Below are 25,507 nucleotides of genomic sequence, written 5' to 3'. Positions count from 1 at the left end.
CCAATAACAGAGGACGAGGGAACTTTAATTAAGCTGCAGACAAGTTAGGTATGAAGAACATAGCTCCCATAGTTATAAGGCTCGGATCGTTAAAGAAAAAGGCCTCCTATCCTTGCCTGAGGGCAAGACCTCACTTCTCAAAGGCCCCAATTTGTGAAGACGAAAATTAACTTAAAAGGAGAGAATCAAAACTGAGAATGCCCCCCAAAGGGAATTCCTCCTGGATAAAAATAGCTTAGAGGGTTTTTTTTCTGGTTCAGCCACTGTATTTTAGTCAGGGTTCTCTAGGGGGACAGAATCAGTGGGATAAGTAAATGTATATAACGTATATACATACATATTAAAGAATTAAAGTCATCTTTAGAGTAGCCATGCCAGCAGACTTGCACCCGAGATCCGAGAACTGATAGCTGCATGGTGCTTGATTCTGGGGTGCCTCAGCCGACCCAAACTGGTGCTAGAAGCCCAGAAGGGTCCTGGAGAGCTACTGGCCCCTAACGCATTATGACGCTTGGAAGAGGTGGGAAAAGTCGGTTCTGATATCCATGAAGGATTCAGTAGCAGGAGCAGCAGCATCTGACAGATGACATCAGTAGCGGAGGGAAGGCAATCAGGCTCAGACCAGAAGATCCTCCTTGTGCTCTGCCCCCTTTTCCTGGGCTGCTACCAGAAGATGCTGGCTGTTAGAGCTCACTGAGGACTCAAGGCTAACTGAGGTACATATTTAACATATCAAAGTGGACCTGGGTGCCAGGTTCTCTCAGCCTCTTTTAGTACCTACCTATTATAGGGTATGACAGGCATACCCTGCCCCTTGCCCTTTCTCCAGCCCAAGGGCTGGGCTTCTCTTCCCCCAGATGCCCTCCCTTATATAATCCAGCCTTTTTGATTCCCTGGTTCTTTTGTCTGCCTTTTACTCTCCTGGCTCTCCCCTCTCGACTCCCCCTTCTCACGTGGCCTGGCTCAGGGTCATAGTTACTCTCTAATCAGGCAAATCTAATTTGTGGCAAGTTGAAATTAAAACCTGCAACAGCAGCAAGCCACAAAGACTGGCTGTGTTGGGTGGCAGCAGAATCTGGCAGCATCGTGTTCATAGTGCTGGTTTTGCATGTGTGTAAAACACACTCCTGTGAAAATACAAGAGTTTGGGGTCATGAATCCTTGCACCAAGTCTTCCGAAAGCAAGTGTAGCCAGGCAGTGTGTGGCAGTGTGGTGTGTCTGTCAGGGAACTTTAAGAATCCACGATGTAAGGTTATGAAGGTTACTCTAAATGGAAGTGTGGGTTCCATGGGCGTTGAAGATGCCAGCACTGTGGGATACCCCCGAAGAAAGGTGTGGGTGCAAGCTGGCATGAGGCTAATAAGGAGGCGACGTGTGCCCCAGGCTGTTGCCCCAGGCAGTTGCTGTGCCAGTGACGCCAAAGAAGAGCCCTCGGTGTCGAACGTGAAGCTGTAGAATTTGGTGTTCACTTTCTTTGATGTATTTTGGCCTTACTTCAGCCTGGTTTTCTTCTTGATATCCCTCCTAATATTCTCAAGAAGGTCTCTGTCATTACGTAGCATAAGCATGCAACTCGGTTTTGTGGGTTTTATTTCATAGGACGCCAAGTGAAATGATCGCAAAATTCTCAGAAGAAAGTGAGCACTTGTACTTGTTGGACAGTTTTCAAACTGGTAGGAATTTGAGAACTTTTTGAGATGGGTGAAATTTACTTTGCATTCTGAGATAAACAGCTGATCTCGGGACACAGGGTTGGAATGCCCATACAAAACACAATAGGCTAATAAATCAATAACCTAGTACTAAGAATAGGTTACCACTCTTGAAGTGGTGAGCCAGTGAGGTTCCAAAGACTCCCAAACATTACAGACTATTGACAATGCTATTTATTGGTTACCCTCTAGAACCCAATAGTAAGGTTCTCTTGCTGAAGGCATCATATATTTGAGTCAAAGACCATGCAAGTCTGAACCTGGTACTGACTAGGAAGCGTCGTTACTACTGGCTAGCTTTCTTCGTGCTGGAAGATGCTATGCATGCTACTGGATTGGAAAAGTAGTTATCAGTCTTACCTACCTGTGAACCCTATGAGCGATCATAACCACTGGCCTGGCCAGACAAGCTCATGGGTACAGTAGTACCATGTACATGATGGGAGCAACCAACCACTTTCTGATTGGATTTAAGGCCGACTCCACATGATGAAACCCGTAGCCGGCACTGTTATCAGGACCAAGAACCTGGACTAGATGGATCACAGGCTCCAGGGGAGAACTTACTGCTTGCTATTCTGCCGGATAGACTTGATAGGAAACTGGCTCCTAATGATTTATTGGAAACCCACAGATGTAGACATCTCTCGCCCCTCATTAGAGAAGGTCCTCTTTGTAGTAGATGGTGATTAAAACAGACATAGCACAGGACAGGGGACAGAGAATAAGAGACCGTGGAACGCTTGATCCTAAATGGGACATAGCTCTCACACCCTCTCCTCCAAAGACTCAGGGGTCGTGATGCAAAAGGGGGTGGGAAGATGGCTAGAACCGGAAGTTGGCGATGACTGCGAAGAAGTGGTTTCTTCAGGACACAGCAGGGCAGGTTTCACACATGAAACCTCAGTGTGAGGTTAGTACACAAGACTACCAGACCGCTAGCCAGACGGAATTCCAGCAGGGAGAGCGGTGGTGGGCAGGAAGTCCTCCCCTCCCCCAGAAGAAGAGATACAGCAGTTGGTAGCTGCTGGAAGGAGAGCCAACTTTTGGGTTTGGCTTAAGCTTATAACTTCTGGGAAGCTGACCATGTTCTGGTGTAAGACCTCACAGCCCAAAATTACATGAGCAGCACTAGTTGGACTGGGTGGGTGAAAAAAATAAATAAAACATAAAGTTAGCGAGCGGGCGGGCAAGCGGGGTGGGAGGAGTAATGGTAATAAATGTGACCACAACGCATCAGATAAAATTCTCAAATAACTAATAAGATTGAAAAGACGTGGAATGACATGTTGGAGTGTTGACAGGGGTAGACTTCTGAGAGCTAGCCCTGACTGTCACCCTGGAAGCTATTAAAATAATCTAGGAGATACATATCTGGGTCTGACTATAAGTATAGTTACTGAAGAACTTAGCGGAGGTTAGAGTTCACTCTCTAAGTTTGGATACACAGTTCCGTGGTCCAGATTCTTTGGTGGTCTCAGAAGGTCTCAGCACCAGCATACCTCTCCTTGATTCCTGACCATGGGTGCACTGTGACCATCAGCCTCACCCTTGCGCTCCTGTCCCCTAGGCTAGGTCTGCTCTTAACTGCATGCACCGCTGTCTTGATGGACACTGCACCCTCAGACTATCGGCCAAAGTAAACCCTTCTTCCTCCAACTTGCTTTTGTCCAGTGATTAGTCACAGCGATGGGGAAAACAGCTCATACCGTAAGGACGTCTGTTTTAAGTTATTCTGTAATGAAAAGATGTGTAAATTTTCATAATTGTATAGAAGTGTTAAGAAATAAAACCATTAAAATATATTAAAGGACGGTAAAATTACTGCTAAAAGTCAGAAATGAAGGAAGGAAGTAGGAAAGAAAAAGAGAGAGAGAGACTGATGAAAACCAAAGGTTGAAGTGTTGCACTAAAGTGTGCCCGTTCCATGCTTGGAGGGGTGACGGTGGCCAGTGGAACTTTTTATATGGTTTATGGAGTTCCTGGGTGTGTATTGGACAAACATCCAATGTCCACCTAGCTGTCTTCTCTCCCTTGGTTCCTCTCCATGCACGCTGGTGGATTATGCTAATAGCTCTTAGTTTTATAGTCTGGATAGGATGTTTCCTCACCCTCCCCCAAATCCCCTGGCCACACCCCTTTGGGTTGTTTATTTCAGATGGGCAGGCAGTACCTTTACAATGCATTGGGAGTATGGGAAGCGACCACAATATATACAGGTGGAGGACCTGTCTTTGAGATTTCAATACCTCCCGGGTATCAGTCACCCTGATGGAGGAGGGTTCCAGCTATGGCACTGAGGACACCACTAGGACTTTGGGGGTGCGGGGCTCTCCGCCAGTAGACTGGGGCTCTAGTGGTTGATCACCTGTCCTTCAAGCTTAGAGCTGTCAGACGCCACAGTTACCCTGTGCTGAGGAGCCCCGCACCTGGCCACAGTCGGTCTGTTTCCCCTGAACTTCCCTGTCTGAACTAGTGGCTTTCCATCTACATCTTTGGTTTTCCTCGTGTTCCCTACGCTTGGTTTTCCACAGCTGCTTTCCCTCTTGCCTGGAGCAAGAGACCAACTTAAAGCACCCTGGCTTGTGAGGCCACTGTCATCCTTTTTAATGGGTTCTCTCTCAAGATGGTACCCTCCCCCACCTGGAGTCATACAGATGGACACAGAGAGCTCCTGGTGGTACGTATGACCTGTCCGTAAGAGCAGTTACTGTATTCACATTTCATTCACAGATGGTTGTGAGACAGACAGGTCTGCAGGCTTGTGCCTGGGGATAGCGTCCTCGCTCTCGCTTGAGCCACGGGAACTGCGGTTTGGAAGCCGCTTCTGCCCCACACCCTGCCCCACGGGGAGCTGCACAGTGGAAGTCTCACCTCCCTCATTTCTTATGGCTGGGCTGCTTCCATTTCCTTTATTGATTTCTGAAGTGCACTCTCCCCTCTTCCTCCCATAGAGTCTAGTCTTAGCCGAATCACCCCTTCCCCAGTCACAGGGAAGCAGCTCCCACCCTGTCCCCTTCTCCAGGAGGTTCCGGGAACATTTCTATTAGCGCAGCTGTGTTTTTCCTCCCCCTCTATCTCCCTACAGTCTTTTAAGTCCGTTCCTCTTTTTTTTCTGTGCTTCCCTCTTCGGTTATCTGTCGCGGTCATTACGCGGTAGCTTGTATTATTTTCGAAGTTACCTTTTGAATTAGGACGATTGCACGGCTTATCACTGGCCTGCTGGCATTATTTCCAGAGAAGAGGCCCTGGAAACACTAACTAACTTCATTTATTTTCATTATGTATGCGCTTTTGTAGCCATGCATTTTAATGTTCTGTGAGCCGCCATCTCCAGGTGTACTCCGCTGATTTCCATAGTCAGTATTGATTGCAGTCTCCAGCAAGAGCTCCATACTTTACAGCGTTCCGGGCAGCTCGCTGCCATCATTCCCTCTGCTCTGTCAAATTTATTTTTTTGTTTAGATGCACACATGAGACGTTCCCCTACTTGTTTTTCTAAATGCTTCTATGCCTAATTGTACAGGAGTGTTTCATGGGTAGAGTTTCCAGATTTTCAGAATCTTTCTGCATCATTTTGAAGACTTTATACAATGGCTAAGGAAGCCTGCTGCACCAGCCAGAGCGGGAATCTCATTTCCGCAGAGATGCTTACCCTCAGCTAGGAGCCAGCAGCTAAGTCTTGGACAGAGTTGGCTTTCGAAGAGGCATGGATTGTGCCTGTCAATGCTGCTGCGCAGATTTCTGCCGTCTAAAGGCAAGTCTTAGAGCAGCGGAATCAGCACAAATCAGTGTCTCTGAGAGCCACCCAATCAAAGGAAGGTTGGGGAATCTTGCAGGTTGGTTGTTTTAGGGAAAATAGCTAGTTGACATAGAAGGACTCAGTTCTCACCAGTACAGCCATGACAGCGCAGTCTTGGCAGTACGAGCCTCACAACGAGAAAGCAGTGCATTGGGAGCCAGTTCTTTCTGTTGGTTGTGTCCTGGCTATTAATTCTCCCTCACTTTCACCTTCCACGCCTGATGGATGGTCTTTCTTTGTTCCATCTTTAAAGGTGTGTGTTTCAGCATAGTGACATTTTCCTATAAGAGGCACTTAAGGGAAATGAATTGGTACTCAGCTGCAAGCCGCCCCGAAAAAAAAAATGACAGTGAGAAAATAGGAAATGCCACAGACGAGTATCAGGGATGCAGAGAGAAAGGGCGTGGGCTCTTTCGTCCCGTCGCAGAATACGGCGAGGCGCTGTAACAGCAGTGCTAAATTCAGAGATCGCGATCACAGGGTGCAACTTCCCTTCCAGCCCTTGTCCTCATGCCCAACCATGTGTACCTTCCTAACAGCGGGCCTTCCTAGAGTTAGTGCATCTTCTCCTGTGTTCCCCTTCTCCTGAACCAACCACTGTCTACATACTGGGAATATGCCTCTCACGGGCCGCTGGTCTCCTGGACGGAACAGTTTTGGTCTGGGCAAATGAAGATGGAAAATGTGGATGATTTGGTACGGACCCTAACGCCGAAGCGAGTGCAGTGTTGTCCGGTGCCCGGTCATGTTCAGAGAACATCTGGAGCGGGTCTTGTAAGGAGGAGTATGGGGAACCTGAGCAGCACCTGCAGAGCAAGACGGCAGAGAGATGCTGATAAGCGCAGGCTTCAGCTCTCAGCCCTTCCTCCTCGTTACCATCTTCCTCTCATGGTGATGGTGTCTTCTCTGTTCCGCAGTCAAGGGGTAAACTTAGGTCTTCCCACATGCTAATAAGCAAATGTCCTGTGCTTGCACCCCAGTGCATGAAGGTAGACTGTAAGATGTGAGGGTTTACACAAATAGGCTGTGTATCTTTAAGGTGTGTGTATGGGAGGGGAGGAATGAACGGCATATCCCTGTATTTGTTGAACAGTGCTTGGCTGCTTGTCTTCATTCTTGGAGGCAAAAACCTGGCTTATTTGTGGCAATGCATCACAGTAGAGCTGCATTCCTAATGCGATGAGTGTTCGGTGCCCTTATTAGAGAGTTAGAAGTGGAAGCGGTGATAGAATGGGTACACGTGAGTGCTTCCCTGCTAGGACCAAGGAAGGGGCATGGGGGTGACAATATGAAACTGCCCTTTTGCTGACTGCTTTGCAGATGGCTCCCACTGTGGGGGGGAGAGAACAGGACAAAAGTTCTCCGTCCACTGGACTGAGGAGTAGCGGCCATTGTCTCCCACTCATAAATAAAAATGTGCCCCGCTTTGCCGACACCCCTGAAGGAAGCCCCGCCTGTGGGCACCTGTCCCTTCTCGGGTGTGGAGCGCACATCTTGAGATTTGCAAGCCACCAGAAGCTGAAGCAGAGCAAAGGAAACGTCTTCTTCGGGTGTCAAACTCATGCTTTCAGAGAAGCTACTGCCAAATTCTCCATCTTTTTATGGCTTTGCGGGGAGTAATATTTAAAATATGTCATCAAAGTGCATTTGAGTTATGGTTCTGATTACTGCTAATTATAGACAAGAAAATGAAGCCTAATCAGAACTGGAGCTGGTGCAGCTGGGGTGGCCAACCCTCGCATGTGGGCCTGTAGATGACCAGAATCAGGAGACAATGTGGGGTCTTAATCAGGAAAACGGTGTGATCTTTCACAAGAGAATAAATCGGAAGCGCCCGAGTGGAGGGATCACAAGATGACACGGATCAGTTAGGAGAGACTACAAGGTCACCAGGAGAGCGAAGCAGGGCCTGCGCTGAGACAGGAAGGGTCTGAGCAGACGTGGCCCGTCCAACACGGAAGCATTCTGTTCACCAAATAAAACAGCAAATGGAGCACAAGCTGCCTGCCAGGGATGTTTGCCTTTGCCGAAGAAAAGCCGAATGCAAATAGACGGGATTCCATTAGAAAAGACAATGGGTTCAGGTTTAAACGCTTTGCAATAAGTGCCCATAAATTGGGTCTGAAATTAGATAAATGGAGGAACCACATAGATCAAAAGAGCGTTTTGATTTACGCCAGTGTGGGTGACACGGGCGTAAAATAACTTGTCAGTGCAAGCCATTTTCGTTTGAACACCAGCTATGACATAATTATCCACGTAATTGTGCCTGAAAAATCTCGCTGGAGTGCACTTTGCGAAGCACGAGGGTTTGATGATAGTGTATTACAGCGTCTAAAAAACTTCGATTCAAGTCAATTTGCAAGCTTTGATGAGTGCAGATCACAGAGTTCCCGTCAGGGAAAGCTGAACCAAAGCCAGGCGAGGATTTCTGGGAGGGCTGGGGTGCTCCTATACACAGATCACACGGTTGACATTTCAGGGCGTCTCAGTAGAAAGGATTGCTCTCAGAACCACAGACGCTGACTTCCCAGGAGGCTATTAGAAAACGAAACTCCCTAAGTATCTGGTTAAAAGCAAAACAACAACATCAAAAACGTATAATCGTTTCCCAGTTGTGTGCTTTCCACATCATTTTCACGTATCTTCTGAATATGTGTGAGGTGTAAAAATTACTGAGTGTGGCCATTTGTTTCAGGGCTTCTAACATGGCTATGTGTTTGATGCCTCCAGGAAGATGTGCCGGAGGAAGCTGACGTATAGCAAATGGCTTCTCTTCTTTCCCTTCTGTGTTCATTCTTTGTCTTCCACGGATTCTCTCCTGCAATAGGTATTTTACTGCACAATGAAAGAAGGGAGGTCGGAGGAAAGCTATGTGATCTTTCACAAGAGAATAAATCGGAAGTACCCGAGTGGAGGGATCGCATGATGACACAGACTACAAGATTCCCAATCATCAAGGGACCATGGGCGGGATTCTGCTGATCTCTCTTATCTTACCTGACTTTGCTGGAGTCATCCTTCCGGATATGATGATGTACTAAAATTTCTCTTAAGAAATATTTCCTTAGGGCTGGAAAGATGACTAAAACATCAAAAGCATTTCCAGAGGACTAGATTCAATTCCCAGCATCCATATAGCGGTTCCTAGTGATCTCTGACTCCAGTCCTAGGGGAATCGGATGCCCTCTTCTGTCCTGTGTGGGTACTGCACAATGTGACGCACAGATCTGTGTGCAGACAAAACACCCTCAGGCTTGCGCCCATACACACACACAATTAAAATAAAGAAATGAAAAATAAAAATTTTAAGCACTCTACTTTGAAACTTGAAGGTGATAAGTCCAAAGAAAACATAAGACAAAATAAAAAATTTGCATTTCTTGCTTTTTATGCAAGCAAGGGAAGAGTTTTGTTATATTTTTATGGTGCCTAAAGTAAATTTAGTTTAAGATAATAAGGAAACTAGAGAGAAAACAGTTTCTCTGGTGTGTTGTCATTTCCTATTGTGAACTATTGACTTGTATGATCAGAGAGAGAAGAGTCCCACTTTTGAAAACTAGCTGACCTAAAGCAAGCTATTAAAATTCCTGTGGAATGAGTCATAAACTAACTGCCACCAAATTTTCATACAGTTCAATCTGAAATATTTGGATGTTCTCAAATGGTTGCTGCACTTTTTAAATGGTGTTTCCTCGGGCATATGAAAGCCCTTGTGAGTTTACCGTGCATACTTTTTCTGTGACCACAAATGTCAGTCTATTTAAACCACAAAAACGTGTATCCCGTTGTCCTTGCTTTTGAGGATTATGTGGTACCCTGTACATCTAGTGCATGCAGTGCCCAGAGAGGCCAGAAGAGGGCATCAGCTCCCCCCCAGGACTGGACGTTAGACAGATGTTGCCTGCCATATGGGTATTGGGGGTTGAACCTAAGTCTCCTGGAAGAGCAGCCCGTGTTCTTGACTGCTGAGCCATCTCTCCAGCTCCTGTATTTCATTGTAAAAAAGTCTTTATCTGTTGTTTCTTTCTCTAAGCCGTAAAACATGTTCTCTACTGCATTTCACCTCAGCTCTATACAGTTTCTTTCTCATCTTCACTCCTGAGTAACTTCTTTTCCATCCCCTCTCTACTGCGCTACACTCGGCCCTTAAAGAAAAAACAAAAGAACATAAGCTACAATTTCCCCCATAGAGAGGCACAGTTTTTCTCTATTGCAGTTAACACCTATCTGCTGGCAAGCCTCTGTATTTGTTGCTGGAGTTAGCCTCTCCCCAGACTACAAACCAAGTCAAAGACAGCTCACCGGTCTTGAAGCAGAATGAACAGAAACAAATGGAGCTCAGGAGAAAAAACTGAAAGACATATCCATGCATCCAGTGCAGAAAGTACCTGCTGAATCTGGTTTGGTTGTTTGTATGTATATGATTTTAGGGATGACCATGTTTTGCTGAAAGGCCCCCTTCTGAGCAGTCATGAATTGCCTGTAGCTCTTCATCTAGGGAAAGGCTGGGACCCTTCTGTGTGAGTGTGCCAACTGTCATTGTTTAGACAGCCATTTCTGTGTGTGTGCACATGCGTGTGTGTATATGTGTGTGTGAGAGAGAGCGAGAATAATAATAATAATGATGATGATGATAAGGTCATCAACTTGAGAGGGGATGACAGAAAGACATGGGAAGATGTCTTTGGAGGAACGAGGCATAGGAGGAGTTGGAGGGAGGAAAGGGAAGGAGGAAGTGGTATAATTATATAATTATATTATAATCACAATATAGTTTTAAAACACAGAAAATGCAGCAGAGGATGAAAAAAGACATGAGACAACAGTTATACTATTCTATGTCAAGTTGAGACAAGGTAGAGTCGTTTGGAAGAGGGGACATTATTTGAGAAAATGGCCCCACTAGATTGGCCCGTGGGCATCCTTGTGGCACATTGTCTTGCTTAAAGTTGATACGGAAAAGGCCCAGCTCATAGGGAGTGGTATCACCCCCTTGGCTGATGGTTCTGGGTACCATCAGAAAGCAGGCTGAGTGGGCCCCAAGGAGCAAGCCAGTCAGCGGCACCATTTCATGACCTCTGTCTTAGCTCCTTTGTCCTGGTTCCTGCTGTGTCACAGAGTTCACGTCTGTGCCCACTGTTTTCTCTGTCTGTGTGCAGAGTTCACGTCTGTGTCCACTGTTTTCTCCGTCTGAGTCACAGAGTTCATGTCTGTGTCCACTGTTTTTTCTGTCTGTGTCAGAGTTCACGTCTGTGTCCACTGTTTTCTCCGTCTGTGTCAGAGTTCACGTCTGTGTCCACTGTTTTCTCTGTCTGTGTCACAATGCTCATATCTGTGTTCACTTCCCTCCCCCACCCACCCACCCACCCCCCGTGGCTGAGAAGGACCCAAAATGAGTTCATCTGCCAAGGTACCTGTGTGATGTGACCCAGTCCATTTTCAAATCTTCTGTTCTGGACTGAATGCCTTTCCTAACTTGACCAATACCCATGGTGTTTAGCATCTCTCGCTTTCCATTGCTGCTTCCATGAAGAATAGGAGGCAGAACGAAGAGCCTGTGACCCCTGCATGTGTCCTTATGTGAATATGGGAGAGTGCAGAAGCCCTGCTCAGTTCCTACCTCGAGGTCTTCTCAATCCTCATACAACTGAAGCCCCTACCCCCCAACTGTTATGAATGATCCATGTGGCACACACTGGGTGCCGGTACACAGCCACACACTGTGACAATGTCAGCAGTCACAGACACACTAACAGTGGCGTTTGAAAGAAGTGTCTCTCTCCTTCATATGTCATTGCTTCAGCTTCTGGGATCGAGCCCTGTCCCTGTGGCTTTTCTTCACCGTGACACTGTGCCACTTAATAATAGTGCTTGTGACACGGGGCATGTTCTTGCCCAGTCCGTTCCCACCCTGAGCGAAAGAGCCACAATGGTTTGATTTGATAGAGGCCTCGATATCGAAATGGAATCTTCTTTCCTAAAATTGCATTTCTTGCACACGTCCATCTTCCACAGAGGAATTCCAGAGCTGACTCATGATTGGAGGAGAGGTGAGCCTGCTCTTCTTTGGAGACTGAGAAGCCTCAGTCCCGGCATCGGAGATTGCGTGGCAATATAATATAATGCGTCTCTTAGAGCAGTCTCTGGGCTGAGAAACCAAGTGAGAAAAGCCCCATTCTCCTGCTTTGACCAAATGCAAAACAATCTCCAGAGGTGATGGCTATGGGAGCTAAACAAATGAAAATGCCCACAGCAGGATGCCATGAGAACAGCTTCTACCCAGCATCCTTCAGGTTGTCCTTTGTCTCCTGTGGCACTAATTTCAGGCAGCCTTGTACCACTCAGCAACCCTCTAAACCTTCCTCTCTAATTTTCGTCCTACAATTCATACATTACAATTAATTTTCTAAAAGGAAACCTAACTCATTTTCATCATCCATCACGTATAAAGCTATTGTGTCAGTAGAATGATGCTGTATAAAACTACATCCATGGTGTGGGTATAAGAAACTTAAACAAATTTTGTATTGAGACTTGGTTCCTGTTCCTCTGGTCATTCATTACTCCGGTGCAAGTATTCCTCAAACAGAGATAAATTGAAATACAAATTGTTAATGGTCCCAAGTATTGTGTTGGTGGGATGCACAGCCTGTAACAGAAAATCGTGAAGTAAAATGTGGCGTGATTTAGTGAATCATAGTGAATGTCTGTGTATGTTGACTCATGAGTTACATGGTAGAATCCATGTCAGATGAGAAGGGATGAAGTAACTTCAAACTGCACACGTGAACGCTATGCTGTGTTGGCTTCTTAAATTATTTCTTTCTTTTCTTTTTTTTAGTTCATAATATAATTACACAATTTTCCTCTACTTTCCCCTCTCCAAAGCCTCCTAATGAACATTGAAAGTTCCAAGGCATAAACACACACATAACATACATACAACACATGCATATGCACACACGCAGGCACACACGCACACACACACACACACACACACACACACACACACACACATTTAAAAGGGACATACCTATAACAGGTGGCCTCTGCTTGAACAAAACCATCTAGGGGAGAGTTGCTCTCAGTGTAGCAGGCAAGAACTCACAGGCCTCTGGGACTACCATTGGCCGGCCCAAGCTTGATCCTGGAGACAGTCCATGTTCCTGCCATCTAAACACTTCGATTTCTCTCTCTCCTGTGGCTTTGCCTCTTTGTCAGCCGTTTTTGCATTGCCCGTAGATCCTTGAATGGAATCTGACTCCATTCCATATTGTCTGTCTTCTGTGGCTTTTTTTTTTAAATCTTGGAAAAAGCCTCCATGGTTTCCTGACTCTCATAGCTGCATGCCTGCAAAACTAGTATCGTGTGGACATTGCCAAGTCTTCCTGTCGGTTTGAGATATAGCCAGCCCTGGTTAATGATAGTTCTGCAGGCCTTCACATGTATTCACACACAAAAAAGAATTTCATCAAATGAATAAATAAAATGTCCAAAATACATATTAAAAATTAAACAATCATGCCCTTGCTGCGCTGATGAGTTCAAGACTATTGCCCATTTTCTTTTCTAACAGATTCATAGTGCCTGGTCTTATGCTGAGGTCCTTGGTCCATTTGGAGTTGAGTTCTGTGCAGTGTGATATATATGAGTACATTTTCACTTTTCTAGATGAGGCTGTCTAGTTTGACCAGCACCATGTGTTACCTTTTCTCCAGTATGTATTTTTTGCTTTTCTGTCAAAAAGACAAATCTGCCTAGGTGTGTGTAATTTTATATGGGTCTCCTATCCAATTCCATTTGTTAACATATCTGTTTTTATGTTAATAGCATTCTGTTTTTATTACCATAGCTCTGCAATGCAACTTGTAATTTGAGATGGTTCTTTTATTATCCAGGATCTCTTTAGCTATTCAGAGTTTTTTGTATTTCTCCATAAAGCTGGTGCTAGTTTTTATTTATTTATTTTTTTGAGAATAATAGTGTTGAAATTTTGATGGGAATTGTACTGAATCTGTAGATTGCTTCTGGTAGGATGACCATTTTCATGATATGGATCCTACCTATGCATCAGCATGGGAGAAGGTTCCATCTTTATATGTCTTCTTCAATTTCTTTCTTCAATGTCATGAAGTTTTTATTATAAAGATCTTTCGCTTGCTTTGTTAACAGTTATCCCAAGATACATTTTTGAGGCTATTGTGAAAGGCATTGTTTTCCTGATTTTGTTCACAGCATTCTTTGTCATTTATATTTAGGAAGGTTACTGATTTTTGTATGTTAATTTGATATACTGCCATGGACGTTTATCCGCTGCTGAAGTTCCTTGGTGTAAACTTTAGGATCTTTTACATATACAGTCATAGCTGCAAATAAAGGTACTTTGACTGCTTCCTTTCCTGTTTGTATCCCCTTGATTTTTTTCAGTTGTTGTACTGTTCTAGCTAAGACTTCAAGTATTGAAGAAGTATGGAGAGAGTGGACAACCTTGCTTTATTCCTGATTTTAGTGGCAATGCTTTGAGTTTCTCTCTACTAATGATGACTGTAAACTGCCTTAATTATATTGAGATAAGTCTCTTACATCCTGAGTTTCCCTAGGACTTTTCTCATGAAGGGGTGTTGACTTTGTCAAAGACCTTTTCTGCGTGTGATGAGATGATCACGTGGCTTTTGCCTTTTAGTCTCTTTTGTGATGGATTACATTTATTGATTTATATATATACTGAATACTCCTTGCATGTCTGGGATGAAGCCTACTTGATCATGGTGATTTGATGTGCTCTTAGATTCATTTTTACAAGCAGTTCATTGAGAATTCTTGTACCTATGTTCATAAGGGAAATTGTCCTATAATTTATTTGGGTGGGGATTGGTCTTTATGTAGTTTGTGTAGCAAGGCAATAAGGACTTCATAAAGAATCAGGAAGTATTCTTTATTTGGGGGAATAATATTTTTAGGAGTTATGGTGCCTGCACCACCTGGAACCATGGTCAGGCAAGGGTCTGAGGATTAAAGAACACACAGAGATGTGAGTCATTCTTGAAGCAAGAATGCCAATTTTATTATGGTCCCAGCTTATACAGTGCTCTCCTTAACTAAAGGCCAAGCCGTAGCTCTGGGGATTTTCTACTGCAAGCCCACCGGAAGCTACTTCCTTGTTTTCAGGAAGTCATGAAAGCTCTATGCTCAGAGCAGCTGCAAGCATAGAAAAGCAAGTTGTTTACTCCAATAGTCAAGAGGTCATAGACCCTCAGGGTCTGAGGGTCTGTAGATCCCAACAAAGAGTGTTAACATTAATTCTTTAAGGATCTAGTATATTTCTGTGTTGAATTTATCCTTCTCTGGTCATTTTTAGGAAGATGTGGGAGATTTTTGATTAGGTCTACTTCAGTGTGGTTCATGGATCTATCTAAATTGCTGATTTCATTTTAATTGAACTTTAATAAGCCATATGTCAAGAAATTTAGACATTTCTCTTAGATATTCCAGTTGCTGAAATACAATTTTTTTAACACTTTATCCTTATGAGTCTCTGAATTTGCTTGATATCTGTTGTAATGCCCCTCTTTTGCCTCTAATTTATTTATTTGGGTTTTTTTTAAATTATCTACCGTTTGGTTAGTGTGGCTAAGGATTGCTAATCTTATTGGTTTACCAAAGAACTAATTTATTGCTACCTTGATTCTTAGTAATTATTTATTTGTTTTTATATATTTGATTCTTAATACTAAGTTGAATTATTTCTTCCCACATAATCTTTTTCAGGATTATTTCTTCTCATTGCTCTAGAGTTTTTAGGTGTGCCGCTACACAATATAAACTGAAGGTGTTCATTCAGTGTTATGCATGTACCTTTAGAACCACTTTCATTGTGTCCCATTGGTTTGGGTACACTGTGATTTCATTGTCATTCAATTCAAAATGTTTTTCATTCTCTTCCATGACTTCTGTCTTGATTCAATTTTCATCCAGCAGAGAATTGCTCCGTTTCCACAAGTTTATATGATGCCTGTTTTCTTTTGTTACTGATACCCAGCTTTAGTCCATGGTGGTCAGAGAGAATTATTTCAATTTCTTGCACCAGTGGAGACTTGCTTTGCGTCCTACTATGTGGTTGCATTTGGAGAAATATGCTACTGAGCACATTGAGCTACTGAGAAGAAAGTGCATTCCTCGGTGTTTGGATGAAATGTTCTGTAGATGTCTGTTAGGTTCATCTGATTTTATGATGTTATTCAATTCTAGCATTTCTATGTTTAGTTTTGACCTGGTCTTGAACTCCTGAAGCTCTTGATTCTAGCTCCCAAACTTTGGGATTACAGGAATATGCCACCACACCATCTCAGTGCTAGGTTTTCTGAGAATTCATGCCACGCAGTCAACTATTTTTTGGATAAATCTACTGAATTTCAAAGCAACTATTTAATTTGCTAAATAAGCTTTTATTTTTTTCCCTTGAAGGGGTGCAAGGGAACCTAGTACACCAGTTACACAGCATCAGTTTGTTCTGTAGACGTCATGTGTTCCTTTGCCTATTTATTGGGGAACGCATTCAGATAAATACAAAATACTGTGTGGCTTCCCCGGTGTAGACTTTGCTTGACTCCTGGCAGGCCAGTGCTTCTCTTGTATCTCTGTGTCTACCTCACCAAGTTATCACAGGTTCCATAACAACAGGGAGCAGCCAGCCAGGCCCAGCATCCATGAAAGCGCCACCATGCATTGGCTTGACAGTTCTCCCATTTCCTTAAAGAGTTCCTTCTACTTATTTGGCCAGCAACTAGGTCACAGCTTGTTAGGATTTTTCTCATGGTGAATCTACTCATTGATTTCCTTCTTAGGAGTGTTTAATTTGGCATATGTAGTGCGACTTAAGAAAATAGACTATCTTCCTATTTTCCTTAGAGGTAGATAAGACAAAAGATGGGGAAAAAAATCGAAGATTTGTCGTTTTGCAGTGTCATCTGTGGTTATGGCAAGTGCAAGACTTTTCTGGTACAGAGCACCTATACAAGCCTGCAATTCCCTCGGAATGGTTTAGTGATTACTGTTCGCACATTGATAGCTCGGCACCACGCTTCACCTGTGATGTGTGTGATGACAGACCTTTTAACTATATTGACTTGAGACATCGTAGAATCACCTGGGGTTTAAAATGTCTTAATGAGGAATTATCTAATCAGGTTGGGCTGCGGAAATGTCTGTAGGAGATTATCTTGACTGTTAATTGACGGAGGAGAATTCAGCTCTTTGTGGGCAACATTAGTCTCGAGGCAGGAGGTCACAAATTATAGAAGATGGAAGAACACAAGCCAGTGAGTGCCTGGAGGCATGGACCACTTGCTTTTCTCTGCTCTTGACTGTGGCTGTGACTTAGCTGCTTTAAGTTCCTGCCTTGACTTACCCGCAGTGATGGACAGTAACCTGAAATTGTAGGTCAAAGAAACCGATTTGTCCCTCAGTTGTTTTTTTGTTAAGATAATATATCACAATAACAGAAATGAAACCATAGCAAATTAGTTCCCTTTTTATTGTTATGACCCAAGTACCTGATGTAAAAGCAACTTAACTTTAAGAGATAAAGGCCTCATATGCACGGTGGCAGGAGCATGTCACATTGCATCCAAAGTCAAGAAGCTAATAAAGTATACAAAGTGGAGTTTGTCAGACTTCAGACTTCACCTTTGGGTTACCCTTTTCCTCCACCAAGGCTTTACATACTGAAGGTTCCATGACTTTAACAAATACTGCCACCATCTGGGGATTAATGGCCCAAGACACAAGTCCATAGAGGAAATTTCACATTCAAATTATATCAGTCTCCATTTTAATGAAAGCACAAAGCCATAATTAAATTAGCACAAGTGTGTGTGCTGCTGGTTTGAGTAGCTGTGTCTCTGCCTCTGTCCAGTACAGCCTTGTTGGAGATGATGCTTCAAGGGATGTGTGCTGTTCCGAGAGAACGAGCTCTTGTGCTCATGGACCGGGATTGAGCATCTTGAGAGAGGATCATTACAAAGCAAAGCAGCTCCATTTTGCTTTTTGCAGGGACCTCATGCGACTTCTCTGCTCGCACTTCTACTGCTGGACATGCAGGCCACCATAGCTGTCTATGCTGACTGCTCCAGGTCCCCTGACTAGAAGCCGGTTCTGGCACCATGCTCTTGAGCTTCCAGAGCTGTGAGCTAACGAAGAATCCTTTGGGTTTAGTGTGCCCAACTTCAGTCATGTTCTTACAGTAAGGCAGGGTGGAGCCCTGCCATGTCATGTACGGTGGGGTCTCCTTTACATCTTCGACTTTTCTGAGTGATGCTTCAGAAATTGGAAGATGGTTTATTTCTGAGTCTCACAGTGAGGAGCTGAAGATCATAGGAGCATCATGGTAGGAGGTAGGGGGGAGGGGTACGCTCTGGAGTTCACACTTCAGCAACCACACCATGGAGCCAGCCAGAGGGAAGAGAGGATGGGAAGACTTTTCCTTTGCTGATATGGAATCTGTAGTCTTCTAAGGACAGACACTTTCTCTTTAAGACATTGACAACCAAATGCAAAGAGAGAAAAAAGTAAAGAATTAGCAAACAATATTGTGACTATCTTGTGCAGGGTCAGTCAAAAAGAAAGACCCCAGACTAAAACAATCTTAGGAGGAATAACAAATTAGAGAGAGAAGTAAGGAAAGCCTAACAGGATGGCAGGACTGTGAGATCCCTGAGCAGATGAGGCGGGAAACTTGGGGTCAGTCTGTTAAGAACACAGCATGGCCCAGCTTAAGGGAAAAAAAATCAAACCCAAACCAGCAAGCCAATTGGCATCAATCACGGTGAATAGCAATGCGACCATCAGAGGCGGGGTTCTCACTGACACTGACACAGTAGGACTCAGAATCTAGTCCTCGGAGAGAAGAGAGTCCTGGCGGCAGTTCACAAGGAGAGGAGAGAACTCAGTGAGCTCTGATGCCCATGAGTATAGGTAAGGGGAAGCCTGGAATTCGAAGACCCCAGTCCGGCGGTTGCTCTCATCTACTTGATACCACTGAGCAGAACATTCTAATTCAGAGCGGTAGGCTAAGCATAGAAAAGCAAGGCTGGCCTGCCCAGTCCTTGACTATAGAGCAGCAGGCGTTGGAACAGATGACCCACAAACTGTAATCAGAATTCGGAAGCATTTGTCTGAGCATTTAAGAAGGTAATTTTATCTTTTCTAAGCATGCAAACAAAAATAAGCATAGATATTAATCATGAGTTTTATATAAAAATTTTCAATTCAGTATATCATACATAAAATGTCAAGAGGGAGAAAAGACATATGGATGGGAGGTTTCCGTAAAGGTTCAGTTCTCGGACTGGAGAGATGGCTCAGCGATTAAAGACTAGGCTTATAACCAAAAACACAAGCTCTGCTTCTCTGCAAGTGGGCTGCCAGACTGCACCAGGGATTTAGAAGGGGGTTCTGGCTCCAACTTCCTGTCCTTCGTGACTTCCTGTCCACTGACTGACTGCAGAGTCTGAATGGCTTTAGTTTGGAGGCTGGTCACTGAATAAAGCCTACTTCAGAGGAAGGTCTTATAAAATGCTCTTCCAAGGGGAGGGAGTTGGGGGGGGAGAGGGAGTGGGGGAAATGGGAGGGTATGAGGAGGAGGGGAGGAAGTGGAAATTTTTATAAACAAATAAATAAATTAATAAAAAATCAAATAAACAAAAAAAAATACTCTTCCAATGAGTAAACGTGAAGTCTTTGGGAAGGTAGAGCTGACAAACAGATATGTACCCGGCCACTCTAGTTGTGATGTCTGTCGAAAAGCTGGGAATCATGGGAGATCAATGAGGACAGTGGTGAGTGCAGGCCCTGAGCCGCACACCCGGAAGCTCTGCCAAGGGGCGCTGTTCCACCTCAGAAGAAAGGGTCTTGTAAGAGCCAGGAATCAGGGAGGGCTAGAGGGAAGAGTGTCCTCTCAACATGACAGGAACACTGTCACTTGTGAACTCACGACAGGTATGCTTGCTTGCACACGACCTACACAAAATCAAGCCAGTCAACATTCCCATATGGTGGAGGTGGTTCAAAGCCCCTATGCCTACCCCGGAAGCGGTTGATACTTGTTAGCTTCTAGATGAGGAAGATGGTGTTTTCCTTCAGGATGTAGTTCCTAGTAAGTCAACCACACTCTAGTAGATCGCTCCACACATGGCTTTATGGGAAACACAAAAATAGGTATTGTGCTTAGGCCAGGAAGGCAGAATTGGTGCCTATGCTAACAGTAGAAAAAGCCTCTGATCTTGGAAGGTCAAACCACCATGATTCAAGGTTAAAATAAGTGTAGCCAATAGTCTCCTACCTACTGCACCCGTGGAAGCATGGCGGGGCTTCTGATTAAGCAATCCTTGGTTCATCCTGAAGGCAGGTGGTAGTGTCCTTTGTCATTTGTCCTTTGACATCTGGAGTCTCTCTCTGTGTCTCTGAAAAATGAGAGAAAACAGAACCAGAATGATAGCCCCTGCTAGGTGATCAGAAACACATTTTGGCATCATGTTTTCGTAGATCTAAATGTGCAGGTGCTGATGTCTGCTCTGCTTTCAGATGGCTACCCCAAAGAAGAAATGGTGTACCGTTGGAGGAAGAACTCGGTGGAGGCAGCAGACCAGAAGTCATGGCGGCTCTATCAGTTCGACTTCATGGGCCTCAGAAACACGACGGAAATCGTGACAACGTCTGCAGGTAGGAACACTGACAGAGAGGTCGGTGACCTTTATCTCCTGCTTGCCGAGCTCCTGCCAGGCCCTGGTGGATTTCCATTGCATGCTTAAATGATGATTCTTACGTAGCCAGGAGCACTCAGGACCATATTTAAGAAAATACAGCTGATTAAATAATGAAAATACGCTAAAGGTTTAAGATTGGGTAAGATCGGAGCAATTGGAACTGACTTCTATTTTTGAGTAAACTCTATGGAGGCATGATATCTACGAACTTAACCAGGCTGCTCAGAACTGCCTGGTTTATGTAATCCTAACTGCACTGCTCGGGACTGGGTGATGTGTAAATCTGTTTTATTTCTATTTATTTATTTTTTTAGTTCATTTATTTATTTATTTACTTTTAAAATCTATTTTTTTCATTTTACATACCGATCCCAGTTCCTACTCTCTCCCCTCCTCCTGGTCCCTCCACCTTTCCCCCCACCCCACCCCCATGCTCTCTTCAGAGAGGGTAAGGCTTCCCATGGGGATTCAACAAAGTCTAGCCCTTTGCTTTGAGGAAGGACCAAGGCCTTCCTCATTATATCTAGGCTGAACAAGGTATCCATCCTCAGAGAGTGGGTTCTAAAAAGCCAGTGTAAGCAGTAGGGATAAATCCTGGTCCCACTGCCAGTGGCCCCACCGTCTGCCCCAGCCATCCAACTGTCACCCAACTTCAGAGGATCTAGTTTGGTCCTATGATGGTTCTTTCCCTGTCAGGCCAGAACTGGTAAGCTTCCATTATTAGCTCAGGTAACCTGAGCTCATATTTTCACTCCTCCTACTCTTCAGCTGAGTTTTGGGAGCCCACTGCTCTGCTGTGAATCTCCACCTCTGCTTCCATCAGTTGCTGGACGAAGGTTCTATGGTGGCATTTAAGATAGTCAGCAAGGCCAGCTCAGGCACCCTCTGCTCTATTGCTTAGGGTCTTAGCTGGGGTCATCCTTGTGGATTCCTGGGAATTTCACTAGTGCCAGGTTTCTTGCTAGCCCCATAATGACTCCCTCAATTAAGATATCTCTTTCCTTGCTCTCATCTCTGTCTTTCCCCAATCTCAGCTATTCAGTTCCCTCAAGTTCTCCTCCCGCTCCCAGTCTCCCCTCCTCCTCCCCTTCTGCCCTCCCTTCTTTCCCCACACCCATGCTCCCAATTTTCTCAGAAGATCTTTTCTATTTCCCCTTCCCAGGGGCATCCCAACAATGCAGATTCTGCTATATCCTCTCTCCCAAGACTTAGGTGCCCCGGAGACTTCTCAAGTAGAAGGAGCTGGTGAAAATGTCCTTTAGTAACAGGTTTTTACTCTTTACTTTATTATTGTAAAATTTAAGATGGTTCTAAATTTATAATAACATTGAGAACATTAATTTTATGTCATTGTGATTATTTACTCCTATTGTATAGCATCAATTATATGACAAGTATGCATAGATTAATTTAATTTTTTATGTCTGTGACCTTTTTCCTTGTATTTGGTATTTAGTTGTTATAGTCAATTGTCTCTCAATTGACTTTCTTCTAGCAGATGTAAAGATAAGATCTTGCTGTTTGCTAATATGAATAGGATTTGCTCTGAAAAATCCCATAATAAATTATTTTACTGATGACTAGAGTAATATATCAGCTTTGTAATTATAATATATCATCTTAAAACTGATTAAACAATTAAGTATATCTAATGACAAAAATTGCATAGTAACCATATACATATTCAAAAGGGTCCTGAAGAGCTACCTGATAAACTATGAAAGGGTTTTGTCTTTTTCCTTATGGAGTTGAGCATTGCCCTTCCAAGGTCTGTAAAGAGTTGTGTTGGGATTTTGGTGGGGAATGAGTTGAATCTGTAGATTATTTGGGTAGGATAGACATTTTTACTATGTCAACTCCATCAATTCATGAGCATGGGAAATCTTTCCATCTTCTGATATCTCCTCTAATTTCTTTCTTCAAAGATTTGACGTTTCTGTCATACAGATCTTTCACTTGCTTGGTTAGTGCTACCCTAAGATATTTTATATGTGTGACTGTTGTGAAGGGTGCCATTTCCCTGATTTCTTTCTCAATCCATTTATCATTTGTGTATAGGAGGGTTTTTCTTTGTTTTTAAAGTTAATCTTGTATCCATCCACTTCACTAAATGTGTTTATTAGCTATAGAAGTTCCCTGGTAAATTTAGGAGTCACTTACGTATCATCTACAAATAATAATACTTTGGTTTCTTCCTTTTCAATTCTTATCTCCTTGATCTCCTTCAGCTGCCCTATTGCTCCCCCTAGAACTTCAATTACTATATTGAATAGATATGAAGAGAGTAGGCAACCTTGTCTTGTTCCTGATTTTAATGAAATTGCTTTGAGTTTCTCTTCATTTGATTTAATGTTGGCTATTGACTTGTGATAAATTTTCTTTATTATGTTTAGGTGTGCCCCTTGTTTCCCTAATGTCTACTAATCTCTTTGATCAAGAAGGGATGTTGGATTTTGTCAAAGTCTTTTTCCAGCATCTTAGATGATCATGGCTTTTTTTTTCTTTTTTCAGTTTGTTTACATGGTGGATTATATTGACTGGTTTTTGTATGTTATTCCATCCTTAGACATATGCAATGAAGTCTATTGGATCATGATGGGTGATCTTGATGTGTTTGGTTGGGGAGTGTTTTATTGAGTGTTTTTGCATCCATGTTCATGAAGAAAATTGGTCTATAATTCTCTTTCTTTGCTAATCTTTGTGTGGTTTGGGTGTCAGGGTGACAGTGGCCTCATAAAATAAATTAGGCAGTTAAATAAAGTAAATTAGGTAGAAGTTGGGAGATATTTAATGACTGGTTCTGTGATCAGGAACAATGTATGAGAAAAGAATATAAAATAAGTAAAATAATATAAAGATAAAAGGGGAATATCCCTTGTAGGGCAGGTGTCACTGTGGTTTGAAAGGTAGATTGGTTTACTGTTAAGTGATAAAAGTCGGAAGGATGAAGAGTCATGACTTTATTAAATGGACTGGGGAGGTAGCAGTCAATGTTTGAGGAAATGCCTTCCCAGTTCTGACATTCTTTAGATTTCACAAAAATGCATATTTTACTAACCAAAACCCAAGGAAAAACCTCATAAGAAGAGAAAGAGACCAAGAGATGATTAAGATAGTGAAGCTACCTAACAATGGCTTTAGGATGGAAATAACTTATTTTTTTAAAAAAAAATGATGGGTTGGGTGTGGTAGCACATTGTCTTTAATCCCAGTATTCAATGGGCCAGTGAATCACCAAGTGTTCAAGACCACCCTGGTCTGTATAGCAAGTCCTTGTCCCAAAAGGGAAAGTATGGATAATTTCACAAGAGAACACTGATTTTTGGATTTTTGAACAAGAAATACACCATTTAGAAATGTAAGAAAGAACGTTCTGTAATTTTTTAATTGAGAATGCAAAAAAAGATCAGCTAAAATAAGAAGTGAGAAGATATGGGGATAAATATGAAAGCTAACCATTAGGAAACATCAAATTATATAATAATTTAGAGTTAAGCAGGCAATAAGTGGGAGAGATGACATATGAAGTTTTCATGTAAGTGTCTTTGGTTAAAAAAAAAAAGTAACAGTAATTAGAGTCCCAGAAACGGAGCTCATAGACAGTGAGTTAAAAGAGAGAAAACATATATTAAATTGAATTTTCAAGTTCAGTAAACTGTCCTGTGCAAAGGGTCAATGAAAAGGAAGTTTCCAGACTATCTAATGGCGAACTAGAAGTGTGTCTTTAAACATGTAGAAGAAAAGACTGAAGCAAAACTAACACAGATGTCTGACTTTGTACCGGGATAAATAACAACCTATAAATACTGAAATTCTAGGCATGAAAAGAGTCAAAGAATTTTAGAGATAACAAAATTGCCAATGGAAATCAAGAGAAAATAATCTTTTCAGACTTTAAGGAGGAAGAGTATGGTGCCGAGAGCTTCATAATGAGCTACCATCCTCTCAAAGACATTTAGAAGCTAAACCTTGCCTTGGCTGTATCAAAATTGTCCTAGACAGTCATGAACCTTAGCCAACTTTTCTAAATAATATAGTCAGGACATGTGGTATTTTTTGGGCTATGGTGTGTGATCATTCGGTGGGGTTCAGCCTTCAGGAAACTATGCAGAACAGGTTCAGGAACACAGTGCCAGCTCTTCGGAAATACATCCTGCAGAGAGCTAAAATGAGAGCCATCTTCTAAAGACTCAGAACCATTTCTCACGTGGCTAGATTGTAGTCGCTAGGCTTTCAAACACACCATTGCATTAGATGGTGAGATCAAATAGAAGCCTGGGGCTCAAAAATTAATTGCCGTAGTAACTTTTTTTGGCATGTTTCGCTGGCAGGCTCCGGCGAGGACCTGGGGAGAGTCTAGTTGTCGGTCAGATGCTAAAGCATCACCGTGCCGTGACCACAGCTGATACTTCTGATGTTGATTCATGCTTTAAGTACAGAAGCAACGCTCGGTAATTGTCCAGAGTCCAAAACCATCACTGTGTATCTGAAGCTTCCATTGTCACCAGTGTTTAATACCGAGAACAAAGCTTTCAACGGTTCCCCAGCCACCCACTCTAAGCACAGAGGACAGGTGCTGCACCATGGGGCCAGATGGTCCTGTGTCATTAGAACTGCTCTGTGCCCCTAGCCCTGGGCAGTTCCTGTGACCATCACAAGTGAGCTCCCTGATGCAAGAGGAAGTCTAAGTAATCAAACTGATAAAATGAAGAATGTCCTAGTCCGCGTGCTTAGGGAGCATTAAATTACATAGCGTTGAAGTTAGCTGAGGCGTGCTGCCTCCAGTATGCCCGTGGCAATGAGTAGACCGCACTGAGCACTGAGCATGCTCCTTAGCTGAGGAGTGCGGTCTCTAGTGTGAATAGAGAGAGCTGGTCCACTCACCAGGCTTGATAGAAACTGTAAAGAAAAAATTATATATACCACCCTTTATGCTGAAATGCAGGGCCTTAGAAACAGACAATTCAGGCCCCTTGCTGTAAGGGAGGGGAAGGGAGCCTTTTGTCCTGTGACAGGATGTGAGTCAGGATCAGCTAGGAAGGCAGGAAGAGATAAGAAAAACAGGTAGCACAGCCCCCTCCTTGGTATCCAGGTGGGTCTGGACAACCCCCTCCTTGGTATTTAGGTAAAAGGTCAAGAATGTGCCACTCAGCTTAGCCTTATTTGAACTGACCAATGAAATGAAAGCTTTTCTGCTTCTGTACCCGCGCTTTTGCTCCCCTATAAA

General features: G+C 43.4%; 1 protein-coding gene across 1 annotated transcript in view; it reads left to right on the top strand.

Moving 5' to 3' along the window:
- The window catches only part of Gabrg3 (gamma-aminobutyric acid type A receptor subunit gamma3), a 530,971-nt gene that overhangs the window by 459,383 nt on the left and 46,081 nt on the right, over positions 1–25,507 (top strand). Inside the window, exon 6 of the mRNA XM_048434738.3 lies at positions 20,099–20,236. Coding sequence (XP_048290695.1) covers positions 20,099–20,236 — 138 coding nt within the window. The remainder of the gene's footprint in view (positions 1–20,098; positions 20,237–25,507) is intronic.

The sequence above is a fragment of the Myodes glareolus genome, chromosome 24, assembly GCF_982192425.1.
Source record: "Myodes glareolus chromosome 24, mMyoGla1.1, whole genome shotgun sequence".
NCBI classification, from domain to species: domain Eukaryota; kingdom Metazoa; phylum Chordata; class Mammalia; order Rodentia; family Cricetidae; genus Myodes; species Myodes glareolus.
The sequence above is the reverse complement of the archived record's forward strand: the minus strand, read 5'-3'. Positions and strand labels throughout refer to the sequence as shown.